This window comes from Gekko japonicus, unplaced genomic scaffold (assembly GCF_001447785.1).
Source record: "Gekko japonicus isolate JY-2015 unplaced genomic scaffold, Gekko_japonicus_V1.1 scaffold1636, whole genome shotgun sequence".
NCBI classification, from domain to species: domain Eukaryota; kingdom Metazoa; phylum Chordata; class Lepidosauria; order Squamata; family Gekkonidae; genus Gekko; species Gekko japonicus.
In genome coordinates this window covers 345730-362714 of record NW_015176023.1, presented here as the reverse complement: position 1 = coordinate 362714, position 16985 = coordinate 345730, and the positions used below count along the sequence as shown (strand labels likewise).

The 16985-nt window shown below is 52.2% G+C and overlaps 2 protein-coding genes across 2 annotated transcripts in view; one reads left to right on the top strand and one right to left on the bottom strand.

Annotated features, from left to right (window-relative positions):
* Nucleotides 1-975, bottom strand: part of FAM134C (family with sequence similarity 134 member C) — a 12713-nt gene extending 11738 nt beyond the window's left edge. The window contains exon 1 of the mRNA XM_015426599.1: nucleotides 602-975. Within this exon, the coding sequence (XP_015282085.1) occupies nucleotides 602-837 (236 nt within the window). The 5' untranslated portion in view covers nucleotides 838-975. The remainder of the gene's footprint in view (nucleotides 1-601) is intronic.
* On the top strand, nucleotides 937-16985 carry TUBG1 (tubulin gamma 1). The gene is made up of 11 exons (XM_015426594.1): nucleotides 937-1147; nucleotides 1712-1824; nucleotides 4588-4755; nucleotides 4962-5030; nucleotides 6312-6391; nucleotides 12729-12855; nucleotides 13593-13679; nucleotides 13861-14010; nucleotides 14954-15106; nucleotides 15612-15773; nucleotides 16043-16985. The coding sequence occupies exons 1-11, from the start codon at nucleotides 937-939 to the stop codon at nucleotides 16238-16240; spliced, it is 1518 nt and encodes a 505-aa protein (XP_015282080.1). The 3' UTR covers nucleotides 16241-16985.

Sequence of the window (16985 nt, the reverse complement as noted above, 5' to 3'; positions counted from 1 at the left end):
GACTGACCCAAGGCCATCCAGCCAGGTGCGAGTGGAGGAGGCGTGGGGAATCAAACCCGGTTCTCCCAAATTAGAGTCCGCGCACTTCACCACTACACCAAACTGGGCTGTGCTGGGTAGGGGGGCTTTTGGTGGTGGTGGGGGGGTGCAGTTTGGCCTCCCTAAGGGCCGGCCCGCTCTAGGCAAACGCCTAGTTGGCCTGGAGAGCGAGCTGGCCCTGCAAGCCAGGTGTTCAGGGGCGCCTCTCTGCCCGGGCGAGACCAGACAGGGGGACGGGGGGGGGGGGGGCCTCCCCAGGCTTCAGCCTTCTTTTGCACCACCCGAAGCAAACCGGGAGAAGGCGAGGTCCTTTTGAAAAGGGAGAGAAAACGAGACCTGTTAGAGGCACTGTTCCCTCTAAGCTGAGTTAGTGTGAGCCAGCTCACAGTCCTTTAGCCTGGGGGGGGGGCTCCGTGGCAGTGCGCGCGCACCCCACCACACACACACACACACACACACAGAGGGCCCCCCGCCCTCCCCCCCACACACACCCAGCCGCCGCCGGGAGTTCCCCAGCCGGGAGGTGGCAAGCCCGCCCCCACATCCCCCCACACGGACGCACCCGAAGGCGGCGTGGGCTCCGGCCCACCCGAGGGCGCTGCGGGCCGGCCTCTCCCAGACCAGCACGGCCTGCAGGGCGCTCAGCGGCGGCTCGTAGGGCCCCAGGCGGCCCCTCAGCGCCAAGCTCAGCTCCCGCACGCGCCGATCCCGCTCCGGCTCCGCCGCTGAGGGGGAAAGAGGAGCAGGACGAGCGCTGCCCCCGACGCCGCCGACCGGCCATCCCGCCGACGCCGCCATCCTCCTTCGCCCGCCCGCGCGGCCGGCGTCCCCGGGAGGCCGTCGCCCAGGAAAAGAGCCTCGCTCGTCGCCGTCACCAACGGCCGCTCTCCTCCGCCCATGGCCGCCCCCGTCCGCGCCCGCGAGGCGCCATCTTGCCGTACGGAAGCCGTCTCGGACACGCCCTCCCGACGCGCATGCGCGCTGCCCTGCGGCCGGGAGGGGGCTTCTGGGCCGCGCAACGGCGGGAAGAGGCGAAGGAAGCGGCGGCGGAGAGAGGGAGGGAGAGAGGAGCCGCCACCCCGGCTGACGCAGCCGCCGGGCCAGTTTGGTGTCGTGGTTTAACTGCGCAGACTCTAATCTGGGAGAACCGGGTTTGATTCCCCCACTCTTCCACCTGCAGCTGCTGGTGTGACCTTGGGCCAGTCACAAGCTCTGGCACAGCTGTCCTTGGAAAAGAGCAGTTTCTGTCAAGAGTTCTCTCAGCCCCACCCACCTCACAGGGGGTGTCTGTCGTGGGGAGGGGGAGGGAAAGGAGTTTGTAAGCCGCTCTGAGACACCTTTGGGTAGTCAAGGGCCATGGGGTATAAACCCAATCTCCTCCTCTTCTTCTTCTTTGGTGTAGTGGTTAAATGCGCGGACTCTAATCTGGGAGAACTGGGTTTGATTCCCCACTCCTATACTTGCACCTGCTGGTGTGACCTTGGGTCAGTCACAAGCTCTGGCACAGCTGTCCTTGAAAAAGAGCAGTTTGTGTCGGAGTTCTCTTAGCTCCACCCACCTCACGGTGTCTGTGGTGGGGAGGGGGAGGGAAAGGAGCTTGTAAGCCGCTCTGAGACTCCAAGTGAAGGGCGGGGTAGAAATCCAATCTCTTCTTCTTCTTCTCCCCACACAGTCGGGTTCGAGTTCTGGAAGCAGCTGTGTGCCGAGCACGGCATCAGCCCGGAGGGCATCGTGGAAGAGTTCGCCACGGAAGGCACCGACCGCAAGGATGTCTTCTTCTACCAGGTAGGGCCTGAAGACCCTGATGCTGGGGAAGACGGAAGGTCAAAGAAGACGGGGACCACAAAGGATGAGATGGTTAGACAGTGCCATAGATGCAACGGACATGAAATTGAGCAAACTTCAGAGGACGGCGGAAGACAGGAGGGCCTGGCGTGATCTGGTCCATGGGGTCGCGAAGAGTCGGACTCGACTGTGCGACTGAACAGCAAAAAAGGGCGGCGGGATCTGGCCCGTCTCCTGCGGGAACCTCCCCTGCCCCCTGCTCTGTTTTGCAGGCCGTTGTGCGGCACCAGGCGCTGCTGTCAGGTTCTGCAGCAAGTAAAGTAAATTTCCACACACGTTTCTAAGGAAATGTTATGCTTTACTAGATTACAAAACTGGTACCCTATCCACAGGATTATTGTTAGGAATGACCTTGGGGTGGGAATATCCCTACATATAGCAGGACGAGGCTAAGCAAATGAAATTCGAGTGGACTGGCGAGAATTCTCCCGGCGGGAGGAGACATGATAAGCGGGAGAGTCGCAGTGCCCCATGAGAGCCGAAAGATTCACACCAGGGGTGGAACGCAAGTCCTCCCCCCTTCACAAGGCCAAGCAGATAACACCGCCTGGCAGAACTGGCTCCCACAGTTTCCCTAGCATTGTTTACAGCAAGCGGTAGAGCAGCGAGCAAGCCAGGATCAGAGAGGGTGTTAAGTTGCTCGCTTAACAAAGTATTCGGAGAGTGATTCAGCAAAGGTTCAACTTTATTCAACAACTGAACACAACTCCAACACGAATCAACGTCTGATAGGCAGAACAGCTTTTACATTGCAGCTGTCCTGCTTTTAAACTCTCCCGGCTAATGTAGCCACGCCTACTGTACAGTTACCAACCAATAAGGTTGCATACATAAGGACCAATCATGGACGTTCCCGCTCAGGGAGCTTGCTGACCAGTGATTGGTTAGGTGCTTCCTGGGCTAGCAATGTGATTGGATGGATATGGATCCTAGCCCAGGACAAAGCTTTATATGGCAAGTCAGTTATGTAGTTCACATATCGTTATGCATTCAATGGCAGCTATTGAATACAGAGGGGAACAAGCAAAACATGGCAGCTAGCTGACGGGGGGGTGTCTTTTTTCTGGGGTGGCCTCTTGGCTCTGGTACACCGTTCCTCAGAGGCCCGCCTGGCATCCTTGTCTGTTGATTCTTGTTTACTTATTGATGAAACGGTTATACTTCACCCTTTTCTCTTGGTTCAAGGCTGCTTACAGTATTAGTTAAAACATCCCCAGCTAAAACCAAAGATAAAATAAATTTATCAAGGCCCAAATCACCCCCCCCCCCCCGAAAAAAGCCTGCCATTTAAACCTCCTCCAAAGCCCTGGCAAACAGGCAGACCTTGCAGGGCCTTGTGAAGATCTCTAGGGAGGGGCTCCTCACCTCTTCCACAAGCTCATTCCACAGAACTGTGGCGCTGCAATGGAAAGGGCCCCAGCTGATGCTTAGAGGGGCCACCCAACGTGGTGAGATAGCCAAGAGACGGGCTGCCTGAGGAACATCGCTGGCGCAGAGGGACGCAGACAAGAAGACTGTCCTGTGCAGGTCCCAGGTCGCGTAGCGCTTTAAAGGCCACATCCAGCATAGCTGTTACCGAATGGGCAAGGCCTGTTCCCTTTAGCTGGCCCCTGGCAGCAGTCGGGCTGCCGCAGAGGCGTGGATCCGTGTGGCCAGGGAGGAAGCGGGTGAGTCGGGTGCAACCAGTGGGAGGCACTCCTGAGCACCTTGCCAGCCTGCTCTTCAGAACGCAAGGTGGGGTCCACGAGTAGCCCCAGGCTCCTGACCTCCCCTGGAAAAGGCAGCGTCCGTCTCTCCGTCCATCAAGGAGGAGGAGGGGGTTCAGTCCCCCTGGAACATCAGCCTTCCCAGCCAGAACTGCCTGGGTCTTGTCTGGATTCGGCTTCTGTTCTTTCTACCGTAGCCACTTGACCGCAGCCTCGAAGCACCGCCTCAGAATCAAGGCGGACACATCTAGAGGCTTCGATAAATGAAACGCAGAGCTGGGTGCTGGCTGACCTTATTTATTTATTTAGGCAGTTTTACCCCGCCCTCCCCGCAAGCGGGCTCAGGGCAGCTTCCCAGGGGCAAGAGCCCATGCATAAAACCCAATAAGACAATAAAATCATGAATAATAACAATAATAAAGTGCTTTCTGTGAACAAGATGGTCTTGAGTGGTTATGATGGCATCTTCAAATCAGCCCCATTGGGGTACCCCTGTCCAGTGGATCGTTCATGCCAATCCCACGTTGTCAATGCCATGCAATTTATGGCTGAGCTTCCAAGGGCACTTCCTAATCCCGATGATATTGCCACCATTGGTGGTGGTGGCAGCGGCGGCCCCTGTGCAAAAGCTTGGTGGAAGAGCTCCGTCTTGCAGGCCCTGCGAAACTGCATAAGGTCCCTTATTGGCAAAGAGCCCTCCTTGTCTCAGCTGCCCTTGATATTTCCAGAACCCGAGTGGAAACCTGATCTATCAAGCAACCACCACCACCACCCCGGTGGGTTCACTTGTCAGTCGGGTCTCTCCTATAGGGGAGAGGGGAGGGTCGAGAAACAAATCCCCTCCTTCCCTGGCATTGTTTGCCCCACAGCAATACTGGACTGGAGCCTATGAGAGTGCTCCTTATCAGGCCGCCATGTTCCCTGGGAGTCCACCCGCCGCGACTCTGAACGGGTTTGTTTTCTGCAGGGCATGCATGCTTTTTGTTTTCCATAACAGGCCGATGATGAGCACTATATCCCACGGGCTGTTCTCCTGGACCTGGAACCGCGCGTCATTCATTCCATCCTGAACTCTCCGTATGCTAAGCTGTACAACCCGGAAAACATATACCTGTCTGAGCACGGCGGCGGGGCTGGGAACAACTGGGCCAGTGGCTTTTCACAGGTAAGGCGGCTGATAAGCGAAGGACAAGCAGACAGTGAGGAAATGGGTGGTACCTCCCTGGACACTGAGCCTGGGAGTGGGTTTTTTATTTGCTTAAATGAAAGTTATGGCTTTAGAAATGTGTTTTCTGAGAAGCGATTGAATCACAATGTTTACCGTCAAATCCAGTTTTTAATATGGGCTACATCTCTGAATATTTGTTGTAGGGAGAAAAGATCCATGAAGATATCTTTGACATTATAGACAGAGAAGCTGATGGCAGTGACAGTTTGGAGGTAAGACAAAGGAAAAGTGGGGGGGGGGGCAAGAGGCCATCTGCAGGGGGAGGGAGCCTTCAGGAATCCCCAGATTTGCCCGGGGCTTTTTTTGTAGAAAAAGCCCAGCAGGAACTCATTAGCATAATATGCCACACCCAACAGCAGAAACTCATTAGCATATTATGCCACACCCCCGACAGAGCAGCTCATTCGCATATTAGACCACACCCCACATTACCAGAACTGTGGTCATCCAGCCACACCCACCTTTCGCTTCTTATTCTGTTTACCTTGTTTGTTGTCAAAACCCGGGGCTTTTTTTGTAGCAGGAACCCTTTGCTTGCTAGGCCACACACCCCTAATGTAGCCAATCCTAATGAGTTCCTGCTGTTGGGTGTGGCCTATTATGCTAATGAGTTCCTGCTGGGCGTGGCCAACTCAGGAGCCAGCCGGAACTCCGTTCCTGTGCGTTCCAGCCCAAAAATAGCCCTGGATTTGCCAGACGGCTGCCTGAGACTGCCGAGGTCAGGCTAATTGTTGGAAACCCCATTTCCATTGTTGTTGGAATTCTTCCATCGCATTTTGGTGCAGACCTCTAACATTTGGCTTTTGTAGATCTGGAAGGCTTTCTCTTTTTTTACAAAAAAAAAAAATTATGTGCGCGTGTGTGTTTTGTGTGCTTGCCTGGAAGTCATGGTGATCTCTGGGGGTGGCTTGATGAGCCTGCCTCTGGTATTCTCTGGAGGTCTCCCTTCTGAGTACTGACCGCAGCAGTCCCTGCTTAGTTTCCAAGATCTAACGAGATCCAGCTTGCCTGGGCTATTCAGGTCAGGACTGGAAGGCTTTCTCTTGATGTTTATTCCAAAATAATTTCTGTTGTCTGGTGGGTTAGTTTTCAGATATAAGTTGTTGGAAATGTAACTTAAGTACTCTTTCCACTCTTTAGAGAGCTCAGGGCTGCATTTTTGAGTTTTTAAGCTAGCTGCTGGTGAGGCTGGGTTCTGTTTAAGCCCTTGCTAGCATTTTATCACCATTCCCACCCACCCCCTCGGTGACCTCGCTACTTGCCCTTAAATTGCGGATTTATGTAGCCCGCTGTGGGTCAGGCAACGTAGTTGTGGTTTGTGTTTGTCGTGAGTCTTCTGGAGCTCTTGTAGTGCAGGGCGGGGGGGCTGAGCACAGAGGCGTGGCGAGGCGGCATGGGCGTCCACTTGCCTTTGCCTTTTGGCCTGCATGCTGTGATGGGTATGGAGAGCCCTCCCCAAAGCTTTCCGTCATGCCTTATCCTTCCTCCTCCAGGGTTTTGTGCTGTGCCATTCCATCGCAGGTGGGACTGGATCGGGCTTGGGTTCTTATCTCCTCGAGAGATTGAATGACAGGTAAATGATGCACTGTTCGGTGCAGTGGCCGTGGATGAAATAAGATGGGTTGTTTGGAGAAGCCGGGAGGTGGGCAGACATTCAAAGGTGCGTAGAACTTACTCTGAGTGCAGTCACCCTCCCAGGGACTGCAGTGGGCAGGCCTTGTATCTGTGGCGCCGGCAGCAGGGAAGAAAGGGAGATTGCTGGGCCTCATCCCTCAGTGAAGAAGCTTCTAAGGGTGGTCTTACCTTGTGGGTTAATAATGCACTAAAGAAATGCCCCCTGAATGCAGTAGATTAATATTTTCATTGTGAAACTGTTACTGGGAGCACAGACAAGATCAGGGGAAAGCCTTCACTTCTGTCCCTTGTTTGTGGGCCACCCAGGCTAATTTATTTATTTTATTTTATTTATACTTTCAAGTTGCTATACCGCCCTAACCCCGAAGGGCCACTTTGTGACCCAGGGAGACCACACTAGTCTGATCCAGCAGGGCTTTTCTAGTGTTTTCTCCAGGAGCTTTGGGCTTAGCCCAGCCACAACTTATGGCTACTGATAAACTTTGTCCACCTCCAAGTCCTCTGTATGTGCCAGAAGTCTCCAAAGAGCTGTCTTGTGCTGTGCAGGGCTGGGAGCAAGCCACATGCTCCCAGGAATTGTCATTGCACTGGATTTGGGAACAGGTAGATTAGAATGCTGAACTCCCCGTCCAGGTTCTTTCCGCTGAAGCAAGAGAGCCCTCCAGCCACGAGCAGCTGCTCCCATCTGCCAGAGGGATGGAGCTTCCAGTGGAAGGGCCACACCCTCAATGTGTCCTGCTTCCACTGAGACCACAGCCTCAGGCTTAGAGGCTGTTTTCTTTCTTCTTGGCACCATGCTTGTTAGCAGGGGTCGTTTCGTAGAAAAAGAGCTAGGGGAACTCATTAGCATAACTCATTAGCATATGCAACACCCCCTGACATCACCGGAAGTGTGTCATAAGGCCACACACCCCACCCCCAACGGTCCCGCCCGCCACCGCCGGCCTTGCAGCTCCACTGCCGAGCCCCATGAGGGGCCCGGCGGTGGACCTGCAAGGCCGGCGGGAGTGCAAGGAAGCCCCGCAAAGGCCCTCCCTGGCCCCAGGCAGGCAGGGGTGGGGAGAGGCAGGGAGGAAGCAACTTACCCTCCCTCTTCTCCTGCCTCCTCCTGGCTGAATGAGGGCCGGAAGCGGGGCGGCCGAAAGCAGGGGGCGGGGCTTCGTCATGTGCCCCGCCCCCTGTACCTCACCCGGGGGAACTGCGATCCCCCCTGAAATGACCTCTTCTTGTTAGTAAGCAGAGCAGACTGTTGACACAGTCTGTTGACACAGACTTGCCCCAGAACACAGTTTGGTGCGTGGAACCTCCTGCCAATAACCAACCGAAGCCCAAGTACTCCTGGCTACTTGTACTCCTTATGAGTCCTTGTGGGGTTCAGCACCACTCAGTTCCTGTTCGCTTCCCAGCCTTCATCCGTGCAGAGGCAGACCTGCTTCAGATCATCTAGCAGTGGCCCACCTCAGAGCTGTGTAAGGAAACCTTAGACTACTAAAAGAGCTAAGCTATTCACTCTCCATTGCTGGAGGTTACTGCAGCTTGCTGTTAGGAGCCAGCTTAGGCTGTGGCAGTGAAACTTGCCAAATCAGGCTTAGTGAGGTGAAAGAAATCCTGGCTTATCAGACACGTCTTCAACACCTCATGCAGGGCTTATGGAGCCTCACCCCAAGATATTGGGATCCCTGAGAGCCTGCATGAATGGTATTTCCCATGTTTTAGAGCTGGGGGCTCTTTTGGATCAGAAGGCAGTTCTGCGTCTTTCGTCTAAAATTTTTTTTTCCTTAAGAAAAAACAGGGGGGGGGGGGGGGGGGTATCGCAACACAGCGAACATGGCAGTCGTATAACGCTCCAGCTCCCTCCCGATCCCCCCTGAGATTAATGCTACTAAAACAGGGGAGGGGGGGAAGCGAAGAATGGGCAAAAACGACATCCCAAAGAATAAGCTGACTCCGGACTCTGCCAAATCGGCGAAAGAGCTCTTTGATTTGGCAATGCAGAGGCACAGCCCAGCGGGCCGAAAACAAAATGGCGTCCGGCATAATACAAATGGAACAAACAGAGCAGACTGCTGCTGCTTCCTCATCAGGAACTGCATTAGAATATCTGAAAACCGTGGAGACAGGCATCTTAGAGAAGATGTCCGCACTTTCCACGCAACTGGAAGAGATAAAAACTGCCCTCTCACAGACTGCACAAAAAGCCGATGCAGCCAGCAATGGATCTAAGCAGACATCAAAGGTCTCCAGGAGACCATATCATCCCAGAAAGGCCAACTCATATCACTGGAGACAGAATTTAAAGCTGCCAACCTAAAAATCAGAGGTCTGAGAGAGGAAGCGGAAGAAAACAAAGCTGTAATAAGCTTTATGTCTAGGCTTTTAGCAAATGCTCTGAAACTGGAAGAAGGGGTATTCCCAGTCCTTACATATGCAGCAAGAATGGGACCCCCGACAAGAAACAGGCATCCAAACCCTTGGGATGTTCCAATAACAATCCCAGATGCAAGAGCTCGTTGCAAAATCTTGGAAGAAGCAAGAAATCCGAGAACCTTTCAATTTGAAGGAGAAAATCTTCAGATTTTTCCCGATATCCCAAAAGAGGCAATCTCCATCCATAGGAAACTGAAACCAGCTAAACTGTAATCTATGAAACAAAAATACAGGCGGCTGCCCTCTGGAAAACTATGTAGCCTTCCAAGGCCACCAGCTTTTTATGCTTTGGATGAAGAGAGTGGTAGAGACTTACTTTATATACTTCAGGAAGAAATCCCTATGGACCAGGAAGATAAGAAATCCTCTAAGAGAAAGTGGCTTTTTTCTGCATCTCCGCAAAAAGCCAGCAAGATCCCAGTACCTAGCAATGTAGCAGGCTCCTGAGCTTAAACACTTATTCAGATTTAAAATATTACATCTATAAATGTTTAACAATTTATTACTTTAATATCTTGCTATAATTATACTTTTATATTTCTGTTTCACAGTTAAAACTACTGTTATTATACATTGGGGGGAGGGAGCATAGTTTAGAGTTAGGATGGTCCTCTCGTATTAGTGTTCCTAGAAGACAGGATTTTATTCTGTTTTACCAGAAGTGTGTCTTTTTTTTTGGTGACATTATATTTAGAGTTTAGAATAAATGCGACACCTAGGTGCCGCATAGAGTTATGATCAGGTACTGTGTTGGGGGGGAGGGGGTGGTCTGTAAGGGGGGGTTGCTTTTGTTTGTTAGAACTAATAACTTGAGGTAGTTAATTATTGAGGTTCATATAGAGTGTAAATTTAAGGATATATAGACATTTTTATTTCCAGTACAGCAAGAAAAACACAGAGTATTCAATTGAGATTAAGAAAACATACAAAGCAAGAATGACAGATAAATATATAATCAGGACAATTAATGCTTGGGGAATGAATAACCTGATTAAACAGAAGATAATGACATCGTTTATCCTAAAATCAAAGCCAGATATAATATTGATGCAAGAGACTCAATTAAAATCTAATTCAAAACCAATATTACGAACGAATTGATCAACAATATCAAGTTTGTGGCTCCTCAAAATCAAGAGGAGTAGTGATCTTATTCTCAAAATCAGTATATTTTAATTTGGAAGACAAGCTTGAAGATTCTAGAGGTAGATTTTTATTTTTTAGAGGTAGATTAGACCAAGAGTTGATCCCTTTAGCGTCAATATATGCACCTAATGAAATGCAATGGCAGTTTTTGGATGAAGCCTTTGCTAAAATTCAAAAATTCAAGCGGGGGCAAACAATTACAGAGGGTGACTTTAACTTAATTGCTAACCATCATTTGGATAGATCAGGTAGATGCATCAGGAAAACATCCTCAGGAAAAAGATATACTAAGCTATATGAATTATTAGGAAAATACCAATTTTGTGATACTTGGACAGAATTGCACAAAGGAGAATGAGATATGTATTTTTCTCCCAGGTTTCATATGTACACCCGCATAGACTCCTCATATCTGATTTGCTTCTGCCCAGAATCTCTATAACAGATATAGGCCCCTTCATGTGGTCCGATCACACTTATGTTGAAATGCACCTTATGAAGCATAATGCAACACAAAGACAACAAACATGGAAACTAAATAAAATTCTTTTATTAAATGAACAACAGGGAAGAATTAACACACATTAAAAATTATTTCAAGGAAAATGATAATGGGGAGGTTGAAAGCCATATGGTATGGGATGCTCTCAAAGCAGTTATGAGAGGAAAGTCAATAGCGTTAGCGTCAAGTTTCAAAAAAGAAAGAGAAACCACAATTCAATTACTTTTAACAAAAATTCAGGATTTGGAAAGAATTCATAAAAAAACCAGGAAATAAAAAAATCTACAGAGAATTACAAGCACAACACAAGATTTTAGAAGCAATTGAATCACAACTAATACAAAAACAACAATTTTGGCAAACCCCCCAAAAAAGATTAATAAAACACAGAGATAACAGTTAAAACAGTCATAAAACCTTCTGAAAACGATCCACTATCATAAAGTGGCAGTATCATCTGATGATGATAATGTTTGGCGATGGTGGCAGCCAGTCGATGGTCTCGCCTGTCGATCAGCTCCTTGTTCTGTTTCTCATGCGGCAGGCAGAGGCTGCTGCTGGTGACTCTAAAGGACAGGGCTCTCTGCCTTACCATCCTTAGTTGAAGGCCTGGTGGACGAGCTCCATCTTGCAGGCCCTCCGGAATTGCACAAGGTCCCGCAGGGCCCTGATCTCCTCCAGGAGCTCATTCCACCAGTAGGGAGCCGCCACTGAGAAGGCCCTGGGCCTGGTCAATGCCAATCTGGCGTCTTTCGGACCAGGGAGACTCAGACGGTTTTGCGACTCTGACCGCAGTGCTCTCTGGGGAACCTGTGGGGAAAGGCGGTCCCTCAGGTGTGTAGGCCCCTGACCGTAAAGGGCTTTAAAGGTAAGAACCAGCACCTTGAAGCAGATTCGATATGCTATCGGTAGCCAGTGCAGACCTATCAAAAGCCTAGCCACAGCATTTTGCACTAGCTGTAGCTTCCGGATCTGAGACAAGGGCGCAGTCCCATGTAGAGAGCATTACAGGTTCTGTTTTTTCACAAACGGATTCTTGCACAACTGGAGTGCCTCTCTCCTCTTTTCCCCCTCAGCCCACGGAAGTGTTTAAGTCTCTACAAGTTCTGCCTCCTTTCTTAGATGGGAGGAGTCACCGTGACCGGTCCCCTCCTCTCATTGAGCCAGAAGCGTACCGGGTCCGCTTCAAAGTGCTGGTTCTTACCTATAAAGCCCTATATGGCCAGGGTCCAGCCTACCTGGGGGACCGCCTTTCCCCAGACATTCCCCCAAGAGTACTACGGTTGGGGGCCCAAAATTTGTTGGTCATCCCCGGTCCTAAAGACGCTAAACTGGCTGCGACCAGGGCTTCTTCCTGGTGGGATGAGCTCCCGGGGGAGATCCGGGCCCTGCGGGACCTTATGCAGTTCCACAGGGCCTGCAAGACGGAGCTCTTCTGCCAGGCCTTTGAGTAGGAGCCGCCCCCCCCCCCACTATTCCACCACCGTCATGGTTGACGAGGCCCTGAGGAAGCACCTGGATATTGCAAAGAAGATCTAAGCCGTTCTCCTGTGGGCGCAAACAGCATTGGAAGTACCACCTGGAACTGTATCGATGCCCTCTTTGGACCTACGATATCAGAAGTTTGAGCACTGTTGTTTTTAAGTATTTGGATGTTTTAATGGATTATATGTTTTACGTTACTGTTTTAATTATGGCATGGTTCACCTTGCCCTTGTTAGCCGCCCTGAGCCCATTGGGGAGGGCGGGGTATAAATGTGAAAAATAAATAAATAAATAAGAACTTACATAAGAATCCCTGTGCTGTGTTCATTGGCCCGGCTTTCACGGGGTGGGGGGTGGGGCCCTTCTTGACATGCTAAGCAGGGTCCAGTGTTACTGATGCAGAGATCTTTGTGTTTCCTCAAATTCCCAAAATAGGAAGGGAGTGGATGGTATTTGTCATTGAGATTCATTACCGTTTTCAGTCCAGGTGGGTGTCCTGTTTCTGATAACAGTGCTGTCAAACCCCAAACTTCTCTGTGCGGGGTCTTGGTGCCCAGCAGCACTCAGCGCCTCTGCACTCACAACCCTGTTACGAGACAATCCGGACCTGAGACTGCCCGTTGGCCTCCAGGGGTGCCACAGCGTGGAAGCCATTCCCTGGAAACGTGAACTGCCTTTTACGGGGCTGCTGTTGACAAGGTCCAACTCCCAACAGGTACCCTAAGAAACTGGTGCAGACGTACTCGGTCTTCCCCAACCAAGATGAGATGAGTGATGTGGTGGTGCAGCCCTACAACTCCCTCTTGACGCTCAAGCGGCTGACCCAGAATGCTGATTGTGTGGTAAGGGGTGCTGGGTGGGGAATGCGGGTTCCTGCCTCGGGAGACGAGGGGAAGAAGGGGGAAGGGAGGGTCTGTGCTTTCCAATGTTCCCTCTAAGCTGTGGAGTCTTGTGAGCAAAAATTCTACTTTGTGAGCTACTGGCATTAAAGTTGTGAGCGAGCAATTTGGCTCCTGCATAAATTGGTTTGCTCCGGAGCCCTCCTTCCTGAGCAGAGACAAAAACGTGTGAGCCGGAGGCTAAAGAACTGTGAGCTAGCTCACACTACCTCAGCTTAGAGGGAACACTGCTTCAGACCCATGGGCAGGCGTGCCGGCAGACCACGTCCCTCTCTAAGGGTGAGGGTTGATTTCTTGGGGTTTCTCAGGGCATGTGGCAGTGCCCGTCCCCTCCAGATGGGTTGATGCCCTCCCCCGCCCATTTGTTACCCAGGAATTCTGTCTGAGAGCCAGTTTGGTGTAGTGGTTAAGTGCGCGGACTCTAATCTGGGAGAACCGGGTTTGATTCCCCACTCCTCCACTTGCACCTGCTGATGTGACCTTGGGTCAGTCACAAGCTCTGGCACAGCTGTCCTTGAAAAAAGAGCAGTTTGTGTCAGAGCTCTCTCAGCCCCACCCACCTCACAGGGGTGTCTGTTGTGGGGAGGGGAAGGGAAAGGAGTTTGTAAGCCGCTCTGAGACTCCAAGTGAAGGGCGGGGTATAAATCCAATCTCTTCTTCTTCTTCTTCTTCTCTGACAGGTGGTCCTAGACAACACAGCTCTGAACCGCATTGCTACTGACAGGCTGCACATCCAGAACCCCACTTTTTCCCAGATCAACCAGCTGGTGAGTGAGCAGGCCCGGCAGGGCTGGGATCTGTGGCCAATCCCCGGGAGAAAGGGAGCCGGGGGCTTCCCGATGGGTAGCTCCGCACTGTGTGGCTGGAACCTGTGGCCGGATTTGTGACTGCGGCCTCTGGGAGAAGGGTGTCTCTCCTGCCCTGACTCTCGTCTTGCTCCTCGGCTAGGTCTCCACCATCATGTCAGCCAGTACGACCACCTTACGTTATCCCGGCTACATGAACAACGATTTGATTGGACTCATTGCCTCCCTCATCCCCACCCCCAGGTTGCATTTCCTGATCACGGGGTACACGCCTCTCACCACGGACCAGGCTGTAAGTGTCCCCTCTCCTCTGCTTCCAGGCCAGGCCCTGGGGGGTGGGGGGTGGCCAGCACGGGGCCGTAGTCTCACACAGGGTCTGGCCACTGGGTTACTTTGCGCTCGTTCTCTCAGCCTTGGCTACTCCGTGGGGTTCTTGTGGCAGTCAAAGCCTGAGGTGGTGGGAAACATGTTTGCTGCCTTGAACTGGATTGGATGGAGGCGGGCAGAGAATCCATTTGCCCACCTTGTGCACCGTCGTTTCACCAGCCCTTTTCTCCCTTGCTGGCAAGCCCTCCCTGAAAAGAGGGCCCACAGAGCCACACGCCTGAAGGAGGGGTGCATCTGCTGATCAGTGTGCAGCCAGATGTCCTCCCTCTCAAACGCTGCAACAAAGGTGTCCAGAAAAAGCAGCAAAGGTCCTTTTCTGAGCTCCGCGGCTGCCCCCCCCCCCCCCCCCCCACCCTTGTCTTCTCTCCCCCGTTACCCCTGCCCACAAGCAGCAGGACAGGCTACGGAGGGGCGTGTCACAAAGGCTGGCTATCCGGAAGCGGGTATCAGATGCATGCCGTGTGTTGTTTGGGTGTGTCCCCTCTGGCCGCCTTTTTAAATTTCTTCTTCATCCTGACCTGGCACGTTTGCAGTTGCCTCACCATGCCAGGCAGTCTCTGACACTTTTTCCTGTCCAACCTGTTTCTACCTACTCCTATCTGTCCTTCAGGGGGGAAAAACCCAGACTGGCCCAAATCTCTTACAAGCAATACGACATGATACCTGGGTGGGGAGAAAAGAGTCGTGTCTTGTTTAGCCTTTCGAGTCGCTTGGGAAGCTGGAGCAGTTTCACTGAACCCAGCTTTGCACTGAAACACCCCTCTCGGGAGGCTTCTCTGCAGTGAAGAGTCCCCGCTGACCACCCTGTGCGCCCTGGGATGCCCGTGCTGTCATCTTGTTGCCCACAGGTGGCCAGTGTGCGCAAAACCACCGTCCTGGATGTCATGCGGCGACTCCTGCAACCCAAGAACGTCATGGTATCCATGGGGCGGGACCGGCAGACAAACCACTGTTACATCGCTATCCTCAACATAATCCAGGGGGAGGTGGACCCCACTCAGGTTAGTAGACGGGACGGAGATCAGCCAAGCCAGGGCGTGACGGCCTGGGAGACTTTTATAAGGGGGTCGTGATCAATGTTCCCTCTAAGCTGTGGAGTCTTGTGAGCAAAAATTCTAGTTTGTGAGCTACTGGCATTAAAGCTGTGAGCAAGCCATTTGGCTCCTGCATAAATTAGTCTGCTCTGGAGCCATCCTTCCTGAGTTAAGACAATAATGTGTGAGCCAGAGGCTAAACACCTGTGAGCTAGCTCACACTTAACTCAGCTTAGAGGGAACACTGGTCATGATGAGAGGGGAAGGGTGATACGCAACATAGCCACAGCTCAGTAGGAGTTCCGTGTCCACCTGTGGAACATATCAAAGTTGTCCTTGTCACCTTGAGTGAGCCTCTCTTCTTGGGCCAGCTTCCGAAGAGAAAGTAACTTGACTGCAGGTCCTCCAACCTGAGCAGCTCTCCGTAGGGGTGTCCACGCACGCGCGGACGGAGTGCCTCTCCTCTCCTCAGGTCCATAAGAGTTTGCAGCGAATCCGTGAGAGGAAGCTGGCCAATTTCATCCCCTGGGGCCCGGCCAGCATCCAGGTGGCGCTCTCCAGGAAGTCCCCGTACTTGCCTTCGGCTCATAGAGTCAGCGGACTGATGATGGCTAATCACACCAACATCTCCTCGGTGAGTCTGGGCACAAATCGGGGGTGGGCTGGGGCCTTCCTGCAGTCGTACGGTTTTGCCGTGTAGGAATCAGTTTCAGTTTAGCACTAACATTATTCCCGAGGAACGACATGACTCCGGGATTGCTGGCCTTAGGAGGTTTCAACCTCACAGGGTAGCTGTGGGCTGAAGCGTCCAGCAATATGTGTCGTTGCAGTGAGTGGCCTCTCTCTTTCTCTCTGCCTCTTGCCCATACACTGCTCTATTCTGTACCCCTCCTCTTTGCCCAGCTCTTTGAACGCACCTGCCACCAATATGACAAACTGCGCAAGCGCGAAGCCTTCCTGGAGCAATTCCGCAAGGAAGACATATTCAAGGAGAACTTTGATGAACTTGATGACTCCCGCAAGGTTGTCCAGGAGCTGATTGACGAGTACCATGCCGCCACGCGGCCTGACTACATCTCCTGGGGTACGCAAGAGCAGTGAGCGGGCTTTGCTGGTTCTCTGGCTGGAGGCTGGACTATCTCGCTCTCCGGGAAGCATCAAGGCTCCCACAAGCAGACAGCCACCTCCGTTTCTGCAACCCAGGTGGTGGGGGGAGAGGGCTCCCAAGAGGAGTCCCTGAGTTGGAACAGTCTGTGTGGCTGTCGAGCTGAGCCTCTCCTCCTGCCTCCTGTTCCCTTGAGGAGCCAGGCACTTTGTGTGCGTGTCTTACTAGAGCTGGTGAAAACCATGTATTTGCTTAAAGTAGGACTCACTGGGCCTCGTAAGATTTTTCCTGTTTGTTCCCTCCACTTCTCTCGTGAATGTGGTTCATTAAATGTTTTCCTTCCTGCAACGGGATTTATTTGAACACACATGTTGCTGATGGACTTGGGCCCTTCTGCAGACCAGTGAAACGCCTTTCTGTATTTAAAACAAAAAAACCCTAAGCTTGTATTTCTGCACGTGGTGCCCCTGGCCATCTTGCGTTGCTCTCTGTCTCTGAGACAGTAAATGTGTTTCAGCTGCACGTGGGCTAGTGGGCAAGGCCGTGAGCAGCAGGGGTGCGGAGGGTGCAGCTCCTTTGTGGGATCTGGGAAGAGACCTCTTCTGGTCGACACTCGACAGCGGGCGTGTGGGCACAGACACGGGCAGACTGGTTGAGAACTAGGGGCATGATCTCGGAGGCCAGTGACAGGGATGGAATTTGGAGGCCTCTGTCCCAAAGACCATCTTCACTCCCCCCCCC

What these genes read in the sequence shown, in the direction of transcription:
- TUBG1 (XM_015426594.1), top strand. Translation starts at nt 937, where the DNA reads ATGGCCGCCCCCGTCCGCGCCCGCGAGGCGCCATCTTGCCGTACGGAA. An exon ending in GGGCCAGTGGCTTTTCACAG is followed by an intron (nt 4,756 to 4,961) that starts GTAAGGCGGCTG and finishes TATTTGTTGTAG; the next exon opens with GGAGAAAAGATCCATGAAGA. An exon ending in TTTCCCAGATCAACCAGCTG is followed by an intron (nt 13,680 to 13,860) that starts GTGAGTGAGCAG and finishes CTCCTCGGCTAG; the next exon opens with GTCTCCACCATCATGTCAGC.